Source organism: Danio aesculapii, chromosome 22 (genome assembly GCF_903798145.1).
Source record: "Danio aesculapii chromosome 22, fDanAes4.1, whole genome shotgun sequence".
In the NCBI taxonomy this organism is placed as follows: Eukaryota; Metazoa; Chordata; class Actinopteri; order Cypriniformes; family Danionidae; genus Danio; species Danio aesculapii.
This window is the reverse complement of record NC_079456.1, coordinates 9,867,489-9,894,754: the sequence shown is the minus strand read 5'-3', so window position 1 is coordinate 9,894,754 and position 27,266 is coordinate 9,867,489. Positions and strand designations below refer to the sequence as shown.

At 37.1% G+C, this 27,266-nt stretch overlaps 1 protein-coding gene across 1 annotated transcript; it reads right to left on the bottom strand.

The window, feature by feature from the left end:
• Nucleotides 1-69: 69 nt before the first annotated feature.
• LOC130216655 (ribonuclease inhibitor-like) lies at nucleotides 70-26,768 on the bottom strand. The gene is made up of 15 exons (XM_056448541.1): nucleotides 26,740-26,768; nucleotides 23,954-24,127; nucleotides 23,632-23,805; nucleotides 23,207-23,380; nucleotides 21,428-21,584; nucleotides 18,959-18,974; nucleotides 17,184-17,193; nucleotides 4,818-4,979; nucleotides 3,954-4,127; nucleotides 3,326-3,499; nucleotides 3,001-3,174; nucleotides 1,204-1,371; nucleotides 859-1,029; nucleotides 563-736; nucleotides 70-247 (listed from the first exon to the last, which is right to left on the bottom strand). Exons 1-15 carry the CDS (start codon nucleotides 26,766-26,768, stop codon nucleotides 70-72), a joined length of 2,109 nt encoding a protein of 702 aa, XP_056304516.1.
• Nucleotides 26,769-27,266: the final 498 nt, after the last annotated feature.

Below are 27,266 nucleotides of genomic sequence, written 5' to 3'. Positions count from 1 at the left end.
GCCACATGGCCCTATTTGTCTACCTGAACTAGCTGGTGTCTCTTGTTTTTTAAATATTCAAAGACAATTTTACCTGATGGTTTTTAGTTCACAGCAATCACCCTGTTGTAAATCAGTGAGCTTCTTCACTCCTGATGGTCCAGGATCATTTCCTCTGAGATCCAGCTCTATCAGGTGTGAAGAGTTTGAGCTCAGAGCTGAAGCCAGAGCTTTATAACCTTCTTCACTGATACTGCAGTCTGAAAGACTAGAAAATAACAGTATTTGTTATTCTTTGAGACACAGCGGATCAAACAAGTTTAAGTAACCTGCTTTATAAATAAATTTTGAAAATGAATGAGATTAGCATGCTGATCTACTATTGAAAATATCAATACAAGCACTAAAGGTTTAATTAATTTATAAATAGTTTCAAAAACAGGAGATGGTAGGCAGAATATTGGTCACAGTGAAACAGAGATGAAAAGGTTAAACTTAAACCACATTTTCATAACTTTATAAAATCAAACTCAAATTCTCTTTAACATTTCATGTAGAAATGTGCAATAATGTAAATACAGACCTCAGTTTCTCCAGTCTGCACTGTGTATTTTTCAGCAGAGGACAGATTTTCACTACTCCAGAGTCTTCTAGTTTATTCCCACTCAGATTGAGCTCTATCAGGTGTGAAGGATTTGAATTAAATGCTGAAGTCAAATAAGCACAACCTTCTGCTGTAATCCTGTTATTATTCAGCCTGAAGAGAAAGAAAACAAAGAGGGTAAACACTTTTCAGTTTATTTAAGCCACACATATAACACAAGTGAAAATATATATAATAGTTCTAATAGTTAACATTCCAAAATATCAATTACTTACTGAAGTGTGTGAAGTTTACAGTGTTTATCCTGCAGTAGATCAGAGAGTTGATTCACTCGGGTGTCTCCTAGTTCACGATCACTCAGATTCAGTTCTTTCAGGAGTAACGGGTTTTTACCCACAATTCCAGTCACAAACTGACAGAATTCATCAGCAGCAGGACTCAAAAACCTGAAAACATAGGAAAGTTCTTGACTAACCACAATGAAAAACAACAATGTATCTGCTGAACAGAGCGTGGATTGGTTTATCTTGAGTTTACCTAAGAGACTGTATTCAATGAAATAATATTTCTAATATTAATTTAGTTTCTGGCTTATTTTGTATTATTTAATTGTGTCTCACCTCAGTGTTTTCAGTGCACACTCTGGAATCAAATCAGTGAGCTCCTTCACTCCTGATTGTCCAGGATCATTTCCTCTGAGATCCAGCTCTATCAGGTGTAAAGGGTTTGATCTCAGAGCTGAAGCCAGAGCTTTATAACCTTCTTCACTGATACTGCAGTCTGAAAGACTGGAGGAACGCAAACAATTTTCAAATGTAATTAATTATTCATTTCAAAAAACATTTGTAACTTTGTAATTTGTAATTTTATAATTTCTGCACACTATGAATAATTTATTAAGCAATAGCAAAGAGTTAATTATTTGTCAAGCATTAACTCCACATTAATATTAATGTATTAGTAAGTATAATTATTAAAGTATTATTGTATTAATTACATTAGTAAGCAGTTTATAAATACAGCTATAAAATACTGTATTCTTGACTGTATTATATACATATATAATGTGCTTCACAAAATAAATTTTCATACTTTGTTATTGATTATTTTTTTATGACAGGCTTTCTAAAATATAAATTATCAATACATCAATATCAATGCATTAGACCCTTTTCACAATAACATCACTTCACTTCCCCCTATCGGCATCGCAGTGTATTTTTAGTTCCAGTTTACCTTTGAATGATTGGGAGACTTCTCTGGAAAATTTAGAACTAAAAATTTTAACATTGCACATTCTGATTTAAGACTATAACAGTATTGGACATGTGTCCAAATGTTTCTCTTTCAATACTGAACTGCTTTCTGAGTTTGAACATGAATCTTTAAGTTATTTAGAATAGGAATAAGTAATTATTTTTTAAGGAAAGTATGTTTGCAACCTTTTCACTTATTAAGATTATTTCCTTAATAATGGACAAATTTTTACTTTAAAGCTGCTATAAATAAATTTATATGATCTGTATATAAATTGTCCAGCATGAGTATGATTCTCTATTAAATATTTGCATATTGCCTGGTAGTTATGTCTATTAATGCAACCAGTTTCATAATTTATTATTTATTGATTCACTAGCCTTACCTTTTAATTAATATTGCTACAAATAAATTCATGAACTAATAATACTGAATTAAAATGTCGTCTTCTTGGTGTTATATTTGCAATTGTACATTTTTGTAATGATTTTGTTTGATTGCTTGTTGCATACAACATTGTAATTCTTTTAAATTTCATTTGAATATTAAATAGACATAAATGTTTTGTTCATGAATAAAATACCTACATAGGACAAAATGTCTGAAAATACTGAGTTAACTGAGCAGTCGAATGTGAATAATATGAATGTGTTTGTAAATCAGCTGTCCACTGTAGAACCACAGTAAAACACCCACGTTTTTTATTACAAGGACAAAAAAAATAATAATAATTTGACAAAGATTGTTCAGCACCCACGTAAACATCTGAAATCTTTATTTGAGAAATGCTGACAAGTATGTACCAACTTCATTTGCAGTAAATACAGCAACACAAAGCAATAGACTCCGTTTAAATCCCATTTCTTAATTCAAGCAGAAATCTGGATGATCTGAATTTTTTTTTTAAATGTCAGATGTCCCACCTTGAATGCAGACAACAGAAAACAGTCATTGTCGTCATCTAACCATATCTGTAGTAAATATACAGCTGACTGGGTGAATTCTCTATGGGGAGTTCTATGTAGGCGGAAGTATGGAGTGAAACCGGACACCGCATGACATTATGTGTAAAGGGTCTATTAAGCACTGCATTATTTACATATTAGTTATTAAGAGTAGTTGGTGGTTAAGGATTAAATTCAAATTCAGCAAACTCTTACCTGAGTATCTTCAGCTTGCACTGTGAGTTTGCCAGTAGATTGGAGATTTCTGTTACTCCTGAGTTTTCTAGTTTATTTCCACTTAGATTGAGCTCTATCAGGTGTGAAGGGTTTGAGCTAAACGCTGAAGTCAAAGCAGCACAACCTTCTGCTGTAATACTGATGCAGCTGAACCTGTATAAGAGACAGAAAATGCTATGTAATATAGCTATAAACACAGTTTAACACTTTTAGTTACACAATGTAACTGTGTAACTAAGTGGTTACTTAGTTACACTAAGTAACTAAGTTGGGTTACTAAGTAATGGTTGGGGGGGGAACTTACATCAGCTTTTCCAGTCTACACTGTTGGTTTTGAAACAGAGTGGTGAAGCTCTTCATTCCTGAGTTTGTGAGTTGAGTCCCATTTAAATTCAGCTCTGTCAGATTTGATGGGTTTGAATTAAAAGCCGCAGTCAGAACACGACAATCTTCCTCTGAGATAGTGCTGTCATTCAGACTGTGTTCAAAGATACACAATTACAGTTAAAGTCAGATGTTATTCAGCATAACACAAATTCACTGAAAGGGTTATTATAACTTACATCAGTGTGTTGAGTTTACAGTGTTTATCTGTCAGTACAGCAGCAAGTTTCTTCAAACCCGAGTATCCGAGATCACGCTCACTCAGATTCAGCTCTCTCATGAGTAACAGGTTTACACCCAGAACTTTACTCAGATGTTTACAGGCTTCATCTGCATCACCACTCAAAAACCTGCAGCAGAGAAGATGAAGCAGGATTACTCAAAATCTAATCTAAATTAAAGCAAGAGTAATGATAAACAGCAGCAGAGTCTAGTGGATACATGTGTGAAATTATTCATGTGTGGATCAGACTACATTAGTGAAACAATATGGTAATTAATAAATTGCTTGCATATCATTTATTTTGTATTAACTCATCCGGTCTCACCTCAGTGTCTTCAGGGCACACTCTGTAATCTGCAGTAAATCAGTGAGCTCCTTCACTCCTGATTGTCCAGGATCATTTCCTCTTAGATCCAGCTCTATCAGGTGTGAAGGGTTTGATCTCAGAGCTGAAGCCAGAGCTTTATAACCTTCTTCACTGATACTGCAGTCTGAAAGACTAGAAAATAACAGTATTTGTTATTCTTTGAGACACAGTTGAACAAACAAGTTTAAGCCTGCTTCATAAGCATCTTCTGAAAACAAACAAGATTAGCATGCTGATCTACTCTAGAAATCCTAAATACAAGCACTAAAGTCTTGTATACACTGGGATGCTTTTTTTACTCACACTTATCGTCAGTGTTTTTAGAGACGTTTTTCTTAATTTAAACCTAGGTGATTTTCATCAGCATAGAGAAGAGTGTAAAAACCCTCTGACATTAGATGGCACTTAATGAACGTGCAATTAATTAAAGAAAAAAAAGTTGTGCATCAAAAAAAAAAGAAAAAAAACAAGAAAAAAAAAAAACAAGCATGAGGCGTTTCTTTTAAAAATAATTCTTTTATGCCTGCCGTTTTGCACGTTGGCATGCACGATCACATTGGTGCCCTTTGTTTAGTCACGAGGCATTAAACATCGACGAAAAGTGTGAGCAAAAGGTGATTATAAAAGACTTAATTCACTAAAACGGATGAATGTGAATTAAATAATAGTTTCAAAAACAGGAGATGGTAGGCAGAATATTGGTCACAGTGAAACAGAGATGAAAAGGTTAAACTTAAACCACATTTTCATAACTTTATAAAAATCAAACTCAAATTTTTATTAACATTTCACGTAGAAATGTGCAATAATGTAAATACAGACCTCAGTTTCTCCAGTCTGCACTGTGTATTTTTCAGCAGAGGGCAGATTTTCACTACTCCAGAGTCTTCTAGTTTATTTTCACTCAGATTGAGCTCTATCAGGTGTGAAGGATTTGAATTAAATGCTGAAGTCAAATAAGCACAACCTTCTGCTGTAATCTTGCTATTATTCAGCCTGAAGAGAAAGAAAACAAAGATGGTAAACACTTTTCAGTTTATTTAAGCCACACATATAACACAAGAAGTAAAAATCTATAAAATAGTTCTGATAGTTAATATTCTAAAACATCAGTAACTTACTGAAGTGTTTTGAGGGTACAGTGTTTGTAAAGTCAAATCGCGGATTTGCACTTCATATTAATCAATGCATTAAGGAATTAGGCACATCTATCAAAACCGAAAGTATTTGGCGGAAACAATTGGCTGACGGAGCTTGCCGAGGGGATACGGGAAGTGCCGAGGAGATATGGAAAGTGCCGAGTCAACGCGGAAGACAGAAAACTCACATGGCAGATGCATGCAGACACCGCTGAAAGCTGGAGAAAGCGATCGCTAGATTAACTAGATATTAAAGTTTGAGGACAAACTTTATGGTGGCTTGAAAAGCCGAGTCTAAAAGTTTGAAGTCGTTTTAAAGTGTAAATAACTTAAGCAGTTTTTATGAAGTTTGAAACAGTCGGCATAGATAAGTACATATATGTTAGCATGTTTCTAGGTTGTTGCTAGGCGGTTGCTAAAGTATTCTGAGTGGTTGCTAAGCAGTTGCTAACATCAATTAGCATGATTCTAGCATTAATTAGCATGTTACTAGCATTTTTCTAGCATGAATTAGCATGATTCTAGCATGAATTAGCATGTTATTAGCATGATTCTAGCATGAATTAACATGTTACTGGCATGATTATAGCATGAATTAGCATGTTACTAGCATGATTCTAGCATGAATTAGCATGTTATTAGCATGATTCTAGCAGGAATTAGCATGTAACTAGCATGATTCTAGCATGAATTAGCATGTTACTACCATGTTTCTAGCATGAATTAGCATGTTGTTAGCATGATTCTAGTATGAATTAGCATGTTACTAGCATGATTCTAGCATGAATTAGCATGTTACTAGCATGTTTCTAGCATGAATTAGCATGTTGTTAGCATGAATTAGCATGTTTCTAGCATGATTCTAGCATGTTACTAGCATGTTACTAGCATGTTACTAGCATGTTTCTAGTATGAATTAGCATGTTACTAGGATGATTCTAGCATGAATTCGCATGTAACTAGCATGATTCTAGCATGAATTAGCATGTTACTAGCATGTTTCTAGCATGAATTAGCATGATTCTAGCATGAATTAGCATGTTACTAGCATGTTTCTAGCATGAATTAGCATGTTACTAGCATGATTCTAGCAGGAATTAGCATGTAACTAGCATGATTCTAGCATGAATTAGCATGTTACTACCATGTTTCTAGCATGAATTAGCATGTTGTTAGCATGATTCTAGTATGAATTAGCATGTTACTAGCATGTTTCTAGCATTAATTAGCATGTTACTAGCATGTTTCTAGCATGAATTAGCATGTTATTAGCATGATTCTAGCATGAATTAGCATGTTTCTAGCATGAATTAGCATGTTATTAGCATGATTCTAGCATGAATTAGCATGTTACTAGCATGATTCTAGCATGAATTAGCATGTTACTAGCATGATTCTAGCATGAATTAGCATTTTACTAGCATGATTCTAGCATGAATTAGCATGTTACTAGCATGATTCTAGCATGGATTAGCATGTTACTAGCATGTTTCTAGCATGAATTAGCATGTTACTAGCATGTTTCTAGCATGAATTAGCAGGTTACTAGCATGATTCTAGCATGAATTAGCATGTTACTAGCATGTTTCTAGCATGAATTAGCATGTTACTAGCATGATTCTAGCATGAATTAGCATGTTACTAGCATGATTCTAGCATGAATTAACATGTTACTAGCATGATTCTAGCATGTTACTAGCATGTTTCTAGCATGAATTAGCATGTTATTAGCATGTTTCTAGCATGAATTAGCATGTTGTTAGCATGATTCTAGCATGAATTAGCATGTTTCTAGCATGAATTAGCATGTAACTAGCATGATTCTAGCATTAATTAGCATGTAACTAGCATGTTACTAGCATGATTCTAGCATGAGTCAGCTTGTTTCTAGCATGAATTAGCATGTTGTTAGCATGATTCTAGCATGAATTAGCATGTTACTAGCATGACTAGCATGTCACTATCGTGTTGCTAGCACCTTTCTAGCAAGATTAGCATGTCAGTAGGATGTTAAAACTGTTAGCGTGTGTTAGAATAGCTAGTCACAGTCTCTGGGACAGTTGCTAGGGTGCTCAAATTGGTTGCTAGGGAGTGGCTAGTAAGTTTAAAGGTAATCCGTGATTGGCTGCTGGCTAGACTGAGTTGAATGAGGCCAGACTCTAGTCTGTAGGACAGTCTGATGCAGAGTTATGAGCTCACAAAGGTTGATCCAATGTTAAGTAATTGGGAGTCTTTTACAATGGAAGTCTATGGGACAGTTGCTAGGGTGCTTTAAGTGGTTGCTAGGGAGTGGCTAGTAAGTTAAAAAGTCATCAGTTATTGGCTGCTGGCTAGACTGAGTTAAATGAGTCCAGTTAGAAGTCTGTAGGACAGTCTGATGCAGAATTATGAGCTCACAAAGTTTGACCCAATGTTAAGTCAATGGGACTTTTGGGTTTTTTCTGGGTCGTTTTTCGGAAAACCCAAGGTCGGATCAGTTAGAAAAGATATAGCAACCAGAGTCAGACCAGTTCGAAGGTTTGACGAAAGTTTGAAGTATGTAGCTTGAAAGGCCTAGGAGGAGATACACTTAATACAGAAATTAGTCTCAGAAGAAGAAGAAGAAGAAGAAGAAGAAGAAGAAGAATAATAACTAGATATTAAAGTTTGAGGACAAACTTTATGGTGGCTTGAAAAGCCGAGTCTGAATTAGCATGTTACTAGCATGAATTAGCAAGTAACTAGCATGATTCTAACATAAATTAGCATGTAACTAGCATGATTCTAGCATGAATTAGCATGTTACTAGCATGTTTCTAGCATGAATTAGCATGATTCTAGCATGAATTAGCATGTTACTAGCATGTTTCTAGCATGAGTTAGCATGTTACTAGCATGTTTCTAGCATGAATTAGCATGTTACTAGCATGATTCTAGCATGAATTAGCATGTTACTACTACTAGCATGTTTCTAGCATGAATTAGCATGTTACTAGCATGTTTCTAGCAGGATTTAGCATGTTATTAGCATGATTCTAGCATGAATTAGCATGTTTCTAGCATGAATTAGCATGTTACTAGCATGTTTCTAGCATGAATTAGCATGTTACTAGCATGTTTCTAGCATGAATTAGCATGTTACTAGCATGATTCTAGCATGAATTAGCATGTTTCTAGCATGAATTAGCATGTTACTAGCATGTTTCTAGCATGAATTAGCATGTTACTAGCATGTTTCTAGCATGAATTAGCATGTTACTAGCATGATTCTAGCATGAATTAGCATGTTATTAGCATGATTCTAGCATGAATTAGCATGTTACTAGCATGATTCTAGCATGAATTAGCATGTTACTAGCATGATTCTAGCATGAATTAGCATGTTACTAGCATGATTCTAGCATGAATTAGCATGTTACTAGCATGATTCTAGCATGAATTAGCATGTTACTAGCATGTTTCTAGCATGAATTAGCATGTTATTAGCATGATTCTAGCATGAATTAGCATGTTACTAGCATGTTTCTAGCATGAATTAGCATGTTACTAGCATGATTCTACCATGAATTAGTATGTTACTAACATGTTTCTAGCATTATTTAGCATGTTACTAGCATGTTTCTAGCATTAATTAGCATGTTACTAGCATGTTTCTAGCATGAATTAGCATGTTATTAGCATGATTCTAGCATGAATTAGCATGTTTCTAGCATGAATTAGCATGTTATTAGCATGATTCTAGCATGAATTAGCATGTTACTAGCATGATTCTAGCATGAATTAGCATGTTACTAGCATGATTCTAGCATTAATTAGCATTTTACTAGCATGATTCTAGCATGAATTAGCATGTTACTAGCATGATTCTAGCATGGATTAGCATGTTACTAGCATGTTTCTAGCATGAATTAGCATGTTACTAGCATGTTTCTAGCATGAATTAGCAGGTTACTAGCATGATTCTAGCATGAATTAGCATGTTACTAGCATGTTTCTAGCATGAATTAGCATGTTACTAGCATGATTCTAGCATGAATTAGCATGTTACTAGCATGATTCTAGCATGAATTAACATGTTACTAGCATGATTCTAGCATGTTACTAGCATGTTTCTAGCATGAATTAGCATGTTATTAGCATGTTTCTAGCATGAATTAGCATGTTGTTAGCATGATTCTAGCATGAATTAGCATGTTTCTAGCATGAATTAGCATGTAACTAGCATGATTCTAGCATTAATTAGCATGTAACTAGCATGTTACTAGCATGATTCTAGCATGAGTCAGCTTGTTTCTAGCATGAATTAGCATGTTGTTAGCATGATTCTAGCATGAATTAGCATGTTACTAGCATGACTAGCATGTCACTATCGTGTTGCTAGCACCTTTCTAGCAAGATTAGCATGTCAGTAGGATGTTAAAACTGTTAGCGTGTGTTAGAATAGCTAGTCACAGTCTCTGGGACAGTTGCTAGGGTGCTCAAATTGGTTGCTAGGGAGTGGCTAGTAAGTTTAAAGGTAATCCGTGATTGGCTGCTGGCTAGACTGAGTTGAATGAGGCCAGACTCTAGTCTGTAGGACAGTCTGATGCAGAGTTATGAGCTCACAAAGGTTGATCCAATGTTAAGTAATTGGGAGTCTTTTACAATGGAAGTCTATGGGACAGTTGCTAGGGTGCTTTAAGTGGTTGCTAGGGAGTGGCTAGTAAGTTAAAAAGTCATCAGTTATTGGCTGCTGGCTAGACTGAGTTAAATGAGTCCAGTTAGAAGTCTGTAGGACAGTCTGATGCAGAATTATGAGCTCACAAAGTTTGACCCAATGTTAAGTCAATGGGACTTTTGGGTTTTTTCTGGGTCGTTTTTCGGAAAACCCAAGGTCGGATCAGTTAGAAAAGATATAGCAACCAGAGTCAGACCAGTTCGAAGGTTTGACGAAAGTTTGAAGTATGTAGCTTGAAAGGCCTAGGAGGAGATACACTTAATACAGAAATTAGTCTCAGAAGAAGAAGAAGAAGAAGAAGAAGAAGAAGAAGAATAATAACTAGATATTAAAGTTTGAGGACAAACTTTATGGTGGCTTGAAAAGCCGAGTCTGAATTAGCATGTTACTAGCATGAATTAGCAAGTAACTAGCATGATTCTAACATAAATTAGCATGTAACTAGCATGATTCTAGCATGAATTAGCATGTTACTAGCATGTTTCTAGCATGAATTAGCATGATTCTAGCATGAATTAGCATGTTACTAGCATGTTTCTAGCATGAGTTAGCATGTTACTAGCATGTTTCTAGCATGAATTAGCATGTTACTAGCATGATTCTAGCATGAATTAGCATGTTACTACTACTAGCATGTTTCTAGCATGAATTAGCATGTTACTAGCATGTTTCTAGCAGGATTTAGCATGTTATTAGCATGATTCTAGCATGAATTAGCATGTTTCTAGCATGAATTAGCATGTTACTAGCATGTTTCTAGCATGAATTAGCATGTTACTAGCATGTTTCTAGCATGAATTAGCATGTTACTAGCATGATTCTAGCATGAATTAGCATGTTTCTAGCATGAATTAGCATGTTACTAGCATGTTTCTAGCATGAATTAGCATGTTACTAGCATGTTTCTAGCATGAATTAGCATGTTACTAGCATGATTCTAGCATGAATTAGCATGTTATTAGCATGATTCTAGCATGAATTAGCATGTTACTAGCATGATTCTAGCATGAATTAGCATGTTACTAGCATGATTCTAGCATGAATTAGCATGTTACTAGCATGATTCTAGCATGAATTAGCATGTTACTAGCATGATTCTAGCATGAATTAGCATGTTACTAGCATGTTTCTAGCATGAATTAGCATGTTATTAGCATGATTCTAGCATGAATTAGCATGTTACTAGCATGTTTCTAGCATGAATTAGCATGTTACTAGCATGATTCTACCATGAATTAGTATGTTACTAACATGTTTCTAGCATTATTTAGCATGTTACTAGCATGTTTCTAGCATGAATTAGCATGTTATTAGCATGATTCTACCATGAATTAGCATGTTTCTAGCATGAATTAGCATGTTATTAGCATGATTCTAGCATGAATTAGCATGTTACTAGCATGATTCTAGCATGAATTAGCATGTTACTAGCATGTTTCTAGCATGAATTAGCATGTTACTAGCATGATTCTAGCATGAATTAGCATGTTACTAGCATGATTCTAGCATGAATTAGCATTTTACTAGCATGATTCTAGCATGAATTAGCATGTTACTAGCATGATTCTAGCATGGATTAGCATGTTACTAGCATGATTCTAGCATGAATTAGCATGTTACTAGCATGAATTAGCATGTTACTAGCATGATTCTAGCATGTTACTAGCATGTTTCTAGCATGAATTAGCATGTTACTAGCATGTTTCTAGCATGAATTAGCATGTTGTTAGCATGATTCTAGCATGAATTAGCATGTTTCTAGCATGAATTAGCATGTAACTAGCATGATTCTAGCATTAATTAGCATGTAACTAGCATGTTACTAGCATGATTCTAGCATGAATCAGCTTGTTACTAGCATGAATTAGCATGTTGTTAGCATGATTCTAGCATGAATTAGCATGTTACTAGCATGACTAGCATGTCACTATCGTGTTGCTAGCACCTTTCTAGCAAGATTAGCATGTCAGTAGGATGTTAAAACTGTTAGCGTGTGTTAGAATAGCTAGTCACAGTCTCTGGGACAGTTGCTAGGGTGCTGAAATTGGTTGCTAGGGAGTGGCTAGTAAGTTTAAAGGTAATCAGTGATTGGCTGCTGGCTAGACTGAGTTGAATGAGGCCAGACTCTAGTCTGTAGGACAGTCTGATGCAGAGTTATGAGCTCACAAAAGTTGATCCAATGTTAAGTAAATGGGAGTCTTGCATGGGAATGGGAATCACTAGCATGATTCTAGCATGAATTAGCATGTTACTAGCATGATTCTAGCATGAATTAGCATGTTACTAACATGTTTCTAGCATGAATTAGCATGTTACTAGCATGATTCTAGCATGAATTAGCATATTACTAGCATGTTTCTAGCATTAATTAGCATGTTACTAGCATGTTTCTAGCATGAATTAGCATGTTATTAGCATGATTCTAGCATGAATTAGCATGTTTCTAGCATGAATTAGCATGTTATTAGCATGATTCTAGCATGAATTAGCATGTTACTAGCATGATTCTAGCATGAATTAGCATGTTACTAGCATGTTTCTAGCATGAATTAGCATGTTACTAGCATGATTCTAGCATGAATTAGCATGTTACTAGCATGATTCTAGCATGAATTAGCATTTTACTAGCATGATTCTAGCATGAATTAGCATGTTACTAGCATGATTCTAGCATGAATTAGCATGTTACTAGCATGATTCTAGCATGAATTAGCATGTTACTAGCATGTTTCTAGCATGAATTAGCATGTTACTAGCATGATTCTAGCATGAATTAGCATGTTACTAGCATGATTCTAGCATGAATTAGCATGTTATTAGCATGATTCTAGCATGAATTAGCATGTTACTAGCATGATTCTAGCATGTTACTAGCATGAATTAGCATGTCATTAGCATGTTTCTAGCATGAATTAGCATGTTGTTAGCATGATTCTAGCATGAATTAGCATGTAACTAGCATGATTCTAGCATTAATTAGCATGTAACTAGCATGTTACTAGCATGATTCTAGCATGAGTCAGCTTGTTTCTAGCATGAATTAGCATGTTGTTAGCATGATTCTAGCATGAATTAGCATGTTACTAGCATGACTAGCATGTCACTATCGTGTTGCTAGCACCTTTCTAGCAAGATTAGCATGTCAGTAGGATGTTAAAACTGTTAGCGTGTGTTAGAATAGCTAGTCACAGTCTCTGGGACAGTTGCTAGGGTGCTGAAATTGGTTGCTAGGGAGTGGCTAGTAAGTTTAAAGGTAATCAGTGATTGGCTGCTGGCTAGACTGAGTTGAATGAGGCCAGACTCTAGTCTGTAGGACAGTCTGATGCAGAGTTATGAGCTCACAAAGGTTGATCCATTGTTAAGTCAATGGGAGTCTTTTACAATGGAAGTCTATGGGACAGTTGCTAGGGTGCTGTAAGTGGTTGCTAGGGAGTGGCTAGTAAGTTAAAAAGTCATCAGTTATTGGCTGCTGGCTAGACTGAGTTAAATGAGTCCAGTTAGAAGTCTGTAGGACAGTCTGATGCAGAGTTATAAGCTCACAAAGTTTGACCCAATGTTAAGTCAATGGGACTTTTGGGTTTTTTCTGGGTCGTTTTTCGGAAAACCCAAGGTCGGATCAGTTAGAAAAGATATAGCAACCCGAGTCAGACCAGTTTGAAGGTTTGACGAAAGTTTGAAGTATGTAGCTTGAAAGGCCTAGGAGGAGATACACTTAGAAATTAGTCTCAGAAGAAGAAGAAGAAGAAGAAGAAGAATAATAATAAGTTTAAGATAGATAACAATATGCTGGCTTTTCAAGCCACCATAATAATAAGTTTAAGATAGATAACAATATGCTGGCTTTTCAAGCCACCATAATAAGTTTAAGACAGATAACAGTATGCTGGCTTTTCAAGCCACCATAATAAACACTCGCGATTGCATGCATAAAGTTTAAAGCTGCAGTGAGTGAGACAGGGGAAGCACATCAGCACTTGGTCATCTCAGGGACACTGATGGTATGAGAAATGACTTTTTCCTAATCATAAAGGACTGTCATATGCATCGTCTTATTTCTAATTATGTGCACTATAAAACATAACTTCTATTTTGTTGCACTGTAGTTGATTATTTTGTGCATTATGGTTTTGTGCACAATATTCAGTTAATTATACTGTTCATTTGTTTAAATAGTTCATGTAAAGTGAAATGCTTGCATTAATACTGGAAATATTACTTGAATATGCAAATTATCAAACACTGAGATAAAGTTTGTAAAGTAAATGTCTTTATTTACATTATATTGTGTTCTGTTTAGGCCAGTATTGGTAATAATGTATATTTTATATATTTTGTTCCTTTTCTAAGGTTATCAACCTATTGCTACCTATTGCTACTACCACTGTTACACCGGTACAGTGTTGTATTATTGGACAAACTAAATGCTTGTCAAATCTGACAAACTTGAAAATACAAATGCTGAAACAGATTTGGAGTTGTTCCCTGTGTCCCCTGTTATTGGCTGAAGCTCTTTCGAGTTAGAAGCAGATACTGATATGTGAAACCCATAATAACTCGACAGTTGATAACCACGAGTGTAGCAGCTGGACATAAAGATCAACGGCTTTGTGACGTCCAAAGACATAGTTCTGCTGACACGAAGTGAAAGAAAATTTAAGGAAAATGGCTGAAGAAGCATTAGGAAATCAGTTAAACAGCTGAAAAAGGAAAGAACCACTGCTAAAAGCAGCTTCACCAAACAAGCTAACTTTCTCTGTAGAGAAGCACACCGACTGAAGCTAAAGAAGATGATACAGAGGTACAACTTTCAGCACTTTAAAAAGCTGTAGAAGACTGTAACGCAAAGTTTGACGAAGTAACTGAGATAGTACAAGATAATCTCTGGAAAAGATATGGACAAAGTGATGTGTTAACCACAATTTCAATTGATCGTACAGCCGCTATGCCTGTCCATGGCTCTGGATATGAAAGTTATGAAGTACAACTGGAGCTCTTGATGAGACTGGTGAAAGAAGCAACTGGAGCTTTGCTGAAACGGGAAAGATGGATTCCCACCCCTGACAGAAAGGATCTTGAAAGTCATGTTCGCAAACTGAAAGAGTGTAGCAATGAGCTTGAATCAAGGAAAGCTGAATTCTCTTGGGCCCGAAGAGCTGCTGAGGATGCACAAGCATTAGATACGAGTATGACAAACAATCCAAACATAATGGTACCTGCAGGACAGATCATGCCAGTGGTAAAAATTAAACCAACAAGTCTACCTAAATTCAGCGATAATAAAAGAGATTACTATTGTTGGAAGAGAGACTGGGAAAATCTCCAGAAGCAAGGTGAGCCCACTGGGTCTGTTGAAGTGAAAAAGATTCAGCTAGTGGATAGCCTAGATGACAAGATCGCAAAAGAGCTCAGATTATATTCCTACAACACCGCTGCTGACATATTCAGGGTGTTAGACAACAGATACGGTAACAAAATTGCAATTGCCATGGAAATTGTGGAGGAACTGGAGAAAATGCCAGCTTTGAGAGGAAATCAACCAAGAAGGGTTAAAGAATTAATCCCAATGGTGGAAAAAGCCCTGGCAGATCTCGGAAACGTTGGAGCAATAAAGAATCCCCTTGTGATAAAATCCATCGAAAGCAAGTTACCTGAACTCATGAAACGAGACTGGCTCGTCTATATGACAGATCCTGCAAATAACATCACACCAGAAAAACACTTTGATGAGCTGTTACAATTCCTTTAGAAACAAGAAGAAGTGCTTGAAAGGCTAGAATAACTTAAAATCTCAGAAAGAATTGAAAAAGTAGAGAAAAAGTTTGAAAGGAACTATGCTTTTACTAGAACGACAAAGAAAGACTCCATAGAAGCTGGGTGCATCATGTGCGGGTCAGAGAAACATAGAGACAGGATTTTATTCTGCAGAAAATTCAAAGACTTGAAGCTGACAGAGAAGTCTATCATCAGGAAACTAGGAGCATGCAAAAAGTGCTTGCGAGTTCACGAGGATGACTACAGGTGCAGTGATAACTACCTTTGCAGGAGCAAGGATTGCAAAAGAGGAGACTTCTCCGACCACCATTACTTCCTCTGTCCAAAATGGGACTTCAAAAACCTGAATGAAGGGAAAACTGTCAGTAAAGATAGTAGTGCATTGACTGCAGAGCAGGAAAATTTCCTGGCTGAACTTTCGCCAGAGTTGGCAGAGAGGTGCAAAAAAGCATTCACCAACAAAGTTAAGGTGATAAACTGCTCAGGAAATGACCAGCAGGGATTGGTTGGCAAAAGTGGATTAAAGGAGCTTCCTGTTATTATGATGCTGATGGAAGTAACCACGAATGCAGGACAGAAGATTGGTGCTTTGATAGATCTGGCTTCTGATACAAACTACATCACCCATGAAGCTGCTGAAAGACTAAAGCTGAGAGGCGAAAAAAATCACTCTAGTGGTTCATGGAGTTGGTAAGATGGCGATCAGAGTAAGCACAAGGAGATACCTCCTAAGGATTAGAGTAAAAACTCCTGAGGGGACAATGAAAGCTCATCAGTTGATCTGCTATGGCTTGGAAGAAATTGCCAAAGTTCATAGAATTGTAAGTCAAGAGAAACTTAGAGTTCTTTTCAGAGGTGGACTTAAAAGAACTGAAAAGACCAGGAAAAATAGATCTTCTCATCAGTCATCGAGAGGGCAGACTTGCTCCACAAAGAGTGAAGATTGTTGGGGATCTTGTTCTGTGGGACAGCCCACTGGGGAAAACAGTCTGTTTGAGGAGGTGGATATGGCTGCATATGAGTCCAAAACACATTTTGCTCGGTCCATGAGAACAGCTGCAGCCAGGTATGAAGAAATCCTAGGAAAAGCAGAAAGACCAGCAATTACTGTTGCAATCCAAGAAGGACAGCACCCGAGAAGTTCACTAGCAAGCAACCGGGAGTTTATTGACTGGTGGAAATGGGACAACATTGGCACAGCTTGTGAGCCAAAATGCGGAGCATGCCGCTGTGGAAACTGTCAGCCTGGGGGAAAGGCGATGACCCTAGCAGAAGAAAGGGAGCTAGAGATCATAAGAGCGGGTCTCGCTTATGTTGAAAAGAATTCCCACAGCACAGCTCCACACTGGGATACAAAGTATCCATGGATTCAGGATCCAGCTACACTTCCGTACAACAGAAGTGGAGTAGAAGCTGCTTTCCTCAGAACAGAGAAGCAGCTAAACAGGGTAAAAGAATGGCAAGACATTTATGCAACTCAAGTCCATGATATGGTGGTAAGGGGTGCAGCAACAAAGCTTACTAAACAAGTTATTGAGGAATGGAATGGACCTGTTTGGTATGTTAGCCACCTAGTAGCACCAAATCCACACTCAACTACCACGCCAGTGCGACTTGTTTGGAACAGTAGTCAGAAATTCAAAGGGCTAAGCATGAATGATCTTCTATAGAAAGGACCAGATGTACTCAACCCAATCAGAGCTGTCTTGCTAAGATTCAGGTAAGGAGTATTTGCTGCTCTTGGAGACATAAAAAAGATGTACAACTCAGTATGGCTGGAAGAGCGTGAGGTTCATCTTCACAGGTTTCTTTGGAGAGACACTCAAGATGAGGAAATAAGTGAGTAAGCCATCACCAGAGTTAACATTGGAGATTGTCCTGCTGGATGCATTGCACAGTTAGCTATGCGTGAGACAGCCAGACTGGCAAAGTTTGCTCATTTAAAAGAAGAATGCAGAGTCCTTGAGGAGGACAGTTATGTGGACGACATCCTTACATCCCATAATTGCCAAGAGAGACTGAAAGAGATGACAAATGGGCTAGAGGAGATTCTAGCAGCTGGCGGATTTGCACTGAAACCATGGGTTCGGTCAGAGCAAAGTGGGAGGAATGAAGCGGTTGATCCAAGTCAAGTTCCTAAGGAATCTATCTCTCAATATAAAACAATCATACTACCAAACCAGCTAAGAGATGAAGACAACAAGGCTTTAGGCACAGGGTACTTGGTCGAGGAGGATAAGCTGTACATCATGGCTTCCATTAATTTCTCAGTGAGAAAGAAGAAAATGAGAACGGGTCAGAACCTCTTGAAAAGTGAGGTGAGACTGAGAACACCAAATCCTTTGACTAGAAGACACCTGCTAAGCCAAGTTGCTGGCCTCTATGATCCAATTGGTCTTGTTACCCCTGCCAAGCAGAAAGGTGCTATTCTTGTCAGAAAAGCTTTCCAGGAGACAGGAAAGGGAAATCTATCCCGTGAGACATGGGACATGACACTTTCTGAAAACCTCAGTGAAAAAGCCATCAGATTGTTTGAGGAGTATGTGCTGCTTAATCAGGTCAAGTTCCACAGAAGTCTCACACCTCCTGGCTGGAAAGGAAAGCCCTGGGGAATCACTTTCTCAGATGGTAGTGATAAAACATATGGAGCTGTATTGTACCTAAGATGGAATACAGACCAGGGCATAAACGTCAGACTAGTTGAGTCCAAAGCAAAACTAACACCACTAGACCAGAAAGGAGATGCTGTGAAGGCTGAAATCTGCGGTGCAGTTTTCGCTGCATGTACTTTGAAAAGCATGGACGGATGGAAGTGGAGCGTTGGTTACACCTGGTAGACAGTCAAACCGTGCTGCGGGCCATTCAGCGGGATAGCTATGGCTACCAAACCTTATTTGCAAACAGAGTTGGAGAAATCCAAAAGTCTGGATCAGTTAGTGACTGGTGGTGGATCCCAGGGGACTTTAATATCACTGACATCATTACTAGGGGAGGCACTCCTGAAGATCTTGCTGAAGAGTCCAAATGGCAGGAGGGACCACAATTCCTCAGACTTTCAGTTGAGGAGTGGCCAAAGAAATCAGCTGCAGAGGTTGCTGCTGATGCAAAGGAGAATGTTAACAAACTTCAACGGAAAACGTTCTCAACAGTTCTGACAAGATCTCAAACAAAGAAGAACCTGACAGAAGCAGAGAAAGAAATTCCTGAAGTTTCAGTCCTTGATGATTCAGTCAATGTTGTTTCTGACTTTGACATCTGTAAGAATGCAAAAAGACCAAACTTACCAAAAGGAACACCTGGTGACTTAATTATTAAGATACTAGTGAATGTGGAAAAGTACAGCAATTTAAACAAGCTAGTCAGAGTCGTCAGCTGGGTTTGGCGTGCTGTAATAAAGTGGCTAGGATTCAGGGATCAGGACTCAAAAGAGAGGAATAGAAAAGAAGTGTCGCAAAACAAGATCAAGCAAACAATGCTCACTGTGAAAGAGAAAGAATATATTCTGAAAGAACTCTTTCTGGCAGCCCAACAGGGTGTGACTTTTCCTGACACCACACTTAGCAGACTAGCTGTGTATAGAGACTCAGGACTCTTGGTTTGTGGTGGAAGAATCCAGATCTTTAATGAAGAAAAGATTGCAGTCCCAATATTACCTTGTAGTGCATGAGTGTCCATGTTATTAGCCCAAGAAGCCCACAATGCAAATCACAAAGAGGTAGCAGGAACACTTCTAAGAATGAGGAAAAAGGCGTGGGTGATTAAAGGTCGGAGACTAGCCAAGAAAGTAGTAGACAGCTGCGTGATCTGCAGGAAGGCAAGAGCAAAGAGATGCGAACAAATCATGGCAGACCTTCCTCCTGAAAGGATAGAGCCAGCGGCACCCTTTGCATACACAACTTTAGACCTGTTTGGACCATATACAGTAAAGGACGAAGTTAGAAAAAGAATACATCTCAAAGTTTGGGGAATCGTTTACTGCTGTATGGCATCTAGGGCGATACACACTGACATTGTGAGTGACCAGTCTGCTGAAGGGTTTATGCTAGCCTACCAAAGATTCACAGCTCTGAGGGGTCATCCGAGGAAATTATGGTCCGACCCAGGCTCAAATTTCATCGGAGCTAAGCCTGCTTTCACTCTACAAGTTCCTGGACAAGTTGGAAACATCTGAGTTAGAGGGAGAAGCTGCTAAACACGGAACTGAATGGGTTTGGAAGATCCATCCTGCAAGTTCTCCTCACAGGAATGGTGCAGCAGAGGCCGCTGTTCGCATAGTAAAGCAAGCCCTTCACAACTTGGGAGGTAATGGTGTTTTCACTTGGAGCGAGTTCCAGACCTTCCTTTATATGGCAGCTAACCTGGCCAATGAGAGACCCATTGATGCAAGGACTCAGAGCAGAGAGGATTGTGTAGAGTATGTCACTCCCAACTCTCTCCTGTTAGGAAGATCTGGACCAAAGGGAGACCCAGGTGACTTTGATTTTGTTGGCTATCCTTATAAAAGATTAAAAGTCATTCAAGGGGAAGTTAACAAGTTCTGGAGGAAATGGAGTCAGTTAGCAGGCCCAAACTTATTTGTAAGAAATAAGTGGCACACCAAGGAACGGAATGTTGCTGTTGGAGATATCGTCTGGTTAGCAGACCAAAATGCTCTGAGGAGTCAGTACAAGTTGGCCAGAGTCATTCAAGTCAATGCTGATGACAAAGGTATTGTCAGAGATGTGAATGTTAAAGTCTTCGCAAGCTATCCATTTTCAAATGTAAAGCCTGCTAAAGCCAAAGTCACAGCCAAAAAGTTGACTGACAGAATCCCTGCAACTATCCTCCACAGAGACGTTAAGACGTTTAGTCGTCTTAATACCTATAGAGGAGCAGCACTAAACATGCACTTAATTCTGTGAACAACTTGGGTTCAAAGAACCAGTAGTTTAAGTGGGAGGTGTAAAGTCAAATTGCGGATTAGCACTTTATATTAATCAATGCATTAAGGAATTAGGCAGATCTATCAAAACCGCAAGTATTTGGTGGAAGCAATTGGTTGACGGAGCTTGCTGAGGGGATACGGGAAGTGCCGAGGAGATACGAAAAGTGCAGAGTCAACGCGGAAAACAGAAAACTCACATGGCAGATGCATGCAGACACCGCTGAAAGCTGGAGAAAGCGATCGCTAGATTAATAAACACTCGCGATTGCATGCATAAAGTTTAAAGCTGCAGTGAGTGAGACAGGGGAAGCACATCAGCACTTGGTCATCTCAGGGACACTGATGGTATGAGAAATGACTTTTTCCTAATCATAAAGGACTGTCATATGCATCGTCTTATTTCTAATTATGTGCACTATAAAACATAACTTCTATTTTGTTGCACTGTAGTTGATTATTTTGTGCATTATGGTTTTGTGCACAATATTCAGTTAATTATACTGTTCATTTGTTTAAATAGTTCATGTAAAGTGAAATGCTTGCATTAATAGTGGAAATATTACTTGAATATGCAAATTATCGGACACTGAGCTAGAGTTTGTAAAGTAAATGTCTTTATTTACATTATATTGTGTTCTGTTTAGGCCAGTATTGGTAATAATGTATATTTTATATATTTTGTTCCTTTTCTAAGGTTATCAACCTATTGCTACCTATTGCTACTACCACTGTTACACCGGTACAGTGTTGTATTATTGGACAAACTAAATGCTTGTCAAATCTGACAAACTTGAAAATACAAATGCTGAAACAGATTTGGAGTTGTTCCCTGTGTCCCCTGTTATTGGCTGAAGCTCTTTCGAGTTAGAAGCAGATACTGATGTGTGAAACCCATAATAACTCGACAGTGTTTATCCTTCAGTAGAACCGAGAGTTGATTCACTTGTGTGTCTCCTAATTCATGATTACTCAGATTCAGTTCTTTCAGGAGTAACGGGTTTTCACCCACAATTCCAGTCACAAACTGACAGACTTCTTCTGCTGCAGGACTCAAAAACCTGAAGACAAAAATTGTTAAAGGTGCAGAGTGATTTTGATATTAAAAGTCAAGACTGATCTTTAACAGTAAACTGCACTGGTCGTGACTTGAAGCCACTTTGCCACCATAATGCTATTACCTATCAAATATCACTACTGCAGCCCAAGACACTGAAACTAAGCGGGGATGAGACTGGGTCAGAACCTGGATGGAAGAGCACCTGGGAAAGTCCAGCAGGGGGTGCTCAGACTGTGGTATATATGGGTCCCAGTTGAGAGACAGGGACACTATACAGTACTGTAAAAAGCACTTTTTTTTTTACAGATGAAACATTAAACTAAGTTCCAGAATCTCTGTGGGCTTTAAAAATCTTATGACACAAAGAGTAGGGGTGTGACCCCAATGTCCTGGCCAAATTGACCCTTCACTAAGCCACGGCTACTTGAGTTACTATTACTATGCCTGTCAAGCTTTCACACCAATTCAAATCATAAATAGACATGTTTGGTGAACAGGTATCTTAGATATTTCAGAGAGCAAGAGAAAGGGGACTGCAGAGAGCATTAGAAGAGTATATCCACAACATAATATGCAATTGATTAGAAAAATAATTTAATCAATATTGAAGCTAAATTCAAAACCCTCATATGCTGACCATTTGAAAATAATCTAATAAATATAATTCTAGAAAACGATCCATAAGTCTTGTGGAATAAATACAAGACATCAGCCTGACCACTTTTCAATGATAATATCCTCTTGCTTTTGTTTTTAGCACACCTGGCTACTACTTACACATTATGGGTCTAAATCTATGCATTGAACCTGGCAAGAGTCAGAGATGCTGAGCCATACATGATCAACAACACAAACAAAGTCCTCCTGCATGAGTCTACCACAGCTCTGCCACAAGCCAAGGGCTAATAAAAGTAATGCAGTGCCAATATCATGTCTAGTTATCGCTACAGCCAATGAAACACGTAAACGCCAACCAATCAACAGTATACAGAAAGGAAGAACTATACATTTTTTTATGTTATGGAAGGGAAAATATTCCACCACCCCATCCAAACTTTTAAGATACCATATGCACAACGCATCGGTATGGTTTCTTCACTTAAAAGCTTGACAGACATCATGCCCTGGCAATGGTAGCTAATCCCACAATTGGTCTGTGGAAACTTTAGGGCATGGCTTAGAGTAGGGTCAATACCCTCAACAATCATGTCCTCCTAAACCTCCTCATCCACTGAACTGGCTCTTTCTCTGTCTCTCCTCTCCACCTGCAGATGGTGTGTGGTGAAGCAATTGCATCGTTGTCCTGTGGCTGCAGTCACAACATTCAGGTAGATGCTGCACACTGGTGGTTATGAGGAGAGACCCCCTCATATGACTGTAAGGCACTTTGGGTGTACGGCAATAAACAATAAAAGCACTATTTAAACACATTCATTCATTCATAGTAATAATTAATGGGAATTTTTCTGATCTCAATAATAAAAGCTTCACCAGACTAGCTTTTTTTCTCTCTGAAGTCTAACATTAGTTTGATTTTTTTAATGGATTACTGTCCTTTTTTTATTAAGCATTGCATTTGTACACATATAACATTAAAGAGAAGATTGCTATATTAATACTCACCTCAGTGTCTTCAGTGTACAGTGTGGATCCTGTAGTAAATCAGTGAGCTCCTTCACTCCTGATTGTCCAGGATCATTTCCTCTGAGATCCAGCTCTATCAGGTGTGAAGGGTTTGATCTCAGAGCTGAAGCCAGAGCTTTATAACCTTCTTCACTGATACTGCAGTCTGAAAGACTAGAAAATATATATACACAAATGAAATATGTTTAATTAATGTTGTCCACAATATTATTGTGTTGCCTGATAGCTTCCTGCAACTCAGAGGCACAGAATGACAGAAGAAGTAGGCGTCACTGAGTTTAGCAAAACTATTGTGGTTATGTTTAATTTTTTCATGGTGAGTTAAGTAATAATAATATAATAATAAAAAGTAATTATACTACAGGGTTAGTGGTGTTTTCTGCAGTGTATCTGGATGTACTGACTTGAGTATCTTCAGCTCACACATTCGATTCCCTAATCCTTTACAGATCTCTCTGACTCCTGAGTCCAACAGACGACTGTTGTTCAGGTTCATCTCTTTCAGGATGGTTTTGGAGGAGAGAACAGTAGCTAGAACTGAACAGCTTTTCTCTGTCAGCTTTTCACAATTACTCAGCCTAAACACAAGAACAGCATTATTTATTAATCAGCACATTTTTAACACATCAGATCAACAGTATGTACTGTATGCTTACACATATGACTGACAGTCTTTAAAAATAAATAATCAGTAACGTTATTATGCATAAACTTATGTTGACTCACTTGATTTTCTCCACTTTGCTATGAGAGTCCATCAGAAGAGCAGAGAGTTTCTCTACATCCAGATCTCCTAATTTATCTTCACTCAGATCCAGTTCTGTCAGTAATAATGGACTTTTACCCAGAACATTAGTAAGACAGTCACACGCTTCCTGTGCAGCAGAACTCCTTAAAAACCTACAGGAAATAACATAAAATAGGCACACTAGATTTGCATGCTTTTTTTGCAGCTTCCATCCCTTTATACTTAGGTTCAGTCTGAAATTGCTGAAAATTATGATAGTGTCTCGCACTTTTGCTGAGAAAATATAATGATACAAGCCAGAGAATAAAAAACAGCATAATTAGTCAAAATCATATAATTTGCCATGCATTTGTTATTAAAATATGACTAAAGACTTGTTTGACTTGTGGTGCCACAAAAATTGTCTAAAACATAATAAATCTAATGTAAAATTCAAAAGTGAACCAACAGTTTTTGAGGCAAAACTACTGTAATTACTAAAATCAGTTTATTTGTTTTTAAGACATCCCCATATAGCCTAGTCTGATTTCTATTTCAGTTTTTTTGTTCCTTTCTTTGCGGATGTTTAAAATACAGTATCGTCATTTATATACATGTAAATCTATTATGCAATTAATTTTTTTAAAAAGGTGTAAATAAAAACAACAACAAATAATCTATTTGTTTAAATAATCTATTTTTATGTCTTTGTAACCTTATAGTAATGTTTATATTATGTTAAATATCTACACATGCACAAATGTTTTTTCATTTCTCATCAATACTGAAGGTATGTGTTCAGGTAAAACTATCTTTTTTTATTCATTTTGTGAACTAACATTACAGAAAATTATTTGCATATATTGAAAACTGGAGACACAGATCAAAATAAATCACTCTGTATTCATTTAGACATGATACAATACTGCAAAGAAAGTTTTGGTTTAGTTGGTTCACCACATTACGGAAAGTGTTTAACTGCACTGAAGTCTCTAAACTCCACCTTATTTGTACATTGGACTCAGTTTCTCAGTTTATTTGGACCTGCTTCTTCAAATTCACAGCCTGTAAGTATGACTAAAATGGTTGCCTTTTTATACTCTGTAGTATGCAAAATATAAATATGTATTTAGTTTAGATTATGTTTGCTCTATGCAGCTTTGAAGGTCTCTGGTTAACCAGCTTAATGGAGTTGCACACTGGACACTTGAATCACATTGCTTAGTGATGAATAGAAAATCACGTAAAGACAGCGTGGCCCAGCATGTCCGGTATGAGACCTGCACTGTTAAACCTTACTGTTGATTATGCAGTAAATAACTTTAAAATAACCAGTGTTTTGCTGTAACAAAATAAAACAGTATTTTACTGTAAAAGGTACTGTCATTTGTATGAAATTGTATCGTGCAAATAATAAATTACATTAATTAACTTTATGTAGCCATTAAAGGTAGTAACTGTGATAATAAATGGTAAATTACTGTTCAGCCATTACTGTCCCATCTACTCTTTTATTGTGCTATATATATAGAATAGTGCATTTATCTTAATGCAGAAAACAATGATTTAGACATTGACACAAACTTCCACAGGCTGTCTGTCTTATTCTAAACACAAAATTGTGGAAAAACTTTTCAGAATATGTTGGCCCTTTAAGAGAGCCATAGGTGTTTGATTTGTTTACTTCTGAGTGCTCTATTCTCTGAAAAAGTAAAAGTGGTATTTGTAGAATAAAGAGTTTCTGAAATAAATGCATAAATCAGGTTATTTGTTTTGTTTTTTATTACTACAGGTTTGGAACAACATGAGGATCAGTGCTGAAGGATTTTTTATTTTTTGCTATGGATGGAGTTTGTTAATTAATTAATTTATATTGTTTTTATTGGATATGTGATTGTGATAAATGTTGGCAGTTGTTTAAATGTTGTCAAATTTTAGTTTAGTTCCCACCCTGCTTCAACATAACCTGTAGATTTCTAATAAGCCTCAATTAGTTTGATCAGGTGTGTTAAATTAGAGTTAATGCTAAACTGTGCAGACCTGTGGCCCTCTGTTATATAATATTTAAATGTTTGACACCTGTGCTATATACACTGCATGTGTTGTTTATTAATTGAACCTTTGTGTTTCATTGTAAATAGAAAATGTATTGATATCTGCTGATTTCTTTAATTTTGTTGTACATTTTTTGTTGCATATTTGTTTGATGCCAAAACAATAAAATACATTTTTCTGAAGAATTTATATGCTGTCTAATTTAATAACACTTAAGAATACTGATCAATTCTAGTAACACTACAATAACTATAAATGACATACCGTTGCAATATAATGCTGTGAGTTGTAACACTACAGTACAGTACAGTTTCCAGTTAGTTAACGCTACTGCTCTATTATAGTAACTAACTGACAACACTGTTGCCAGTTACTCAGAGTAACCAAACCATTAGAGTGAGTAGCCGACAATAGTGTTGCCAGTACTGTACAATGAAAAAGCCTGGTAAGGTCTAATAGTGTGCTTAAAGAAGCATTTACACCAAACACAGAAAGTGCTGAGCCACAAACCTGATTGATTTTAATGGCTTGAACATGCTAACCAAAGATCTTACACAGCAGAACAAATCTTGCGCACATCACAGTCAATGTTCAAATTCAAAATGGTTCAACTTTTGCCACTGTGCTAATTAATACTGAATGTATGTTGCTGTTATTACTTGGAGTTATGGTGAAGAATAGAGCAGTATGCTGGAGTTCATACTGCAGTGCCTTATCAATTTATTCCTACATTGGGCTCACACATATAGTCTGTACCATGGCTGCTTGTGTCAACACTTGATGACATTCTGCTTCTGATCACCAGAAAGGAGGGATTTTAAAATGAATTGCTAAACAAATTGTATGGAAGTAGTTAGGTAAAAAATAACTGCAATAACTGCAATCAAACAACTATTATCGTTTCAAAAAATCTGAGTTTAAGTCTCATTAAAGTCAGTTTTGTGACATTGCTAAATTATTTCATTTTAAATTCTACTATTTTTTCTTCTTGTCATCTCAACGCCACATGGCCCTATTTGTCTACCTGAACTAGCTGGTGTCTCTTGTTTTTTAAATATTCAAAGACAATTTTACCTGATGGTTTTTAGTTCACAGCAATCACCCTGTTGTAAATCAGTGAGCTCCTTCACTCCTGATGGTCCAGGATCATTTCCTCTGAGATCCAGCTCTATCAGGTGTGAATTTGACTTTAGACACGAAGTCAAACTTTTATATCCTTCTTCAGTAATACTGCAGTCTGAAAGACTATAAATTAGA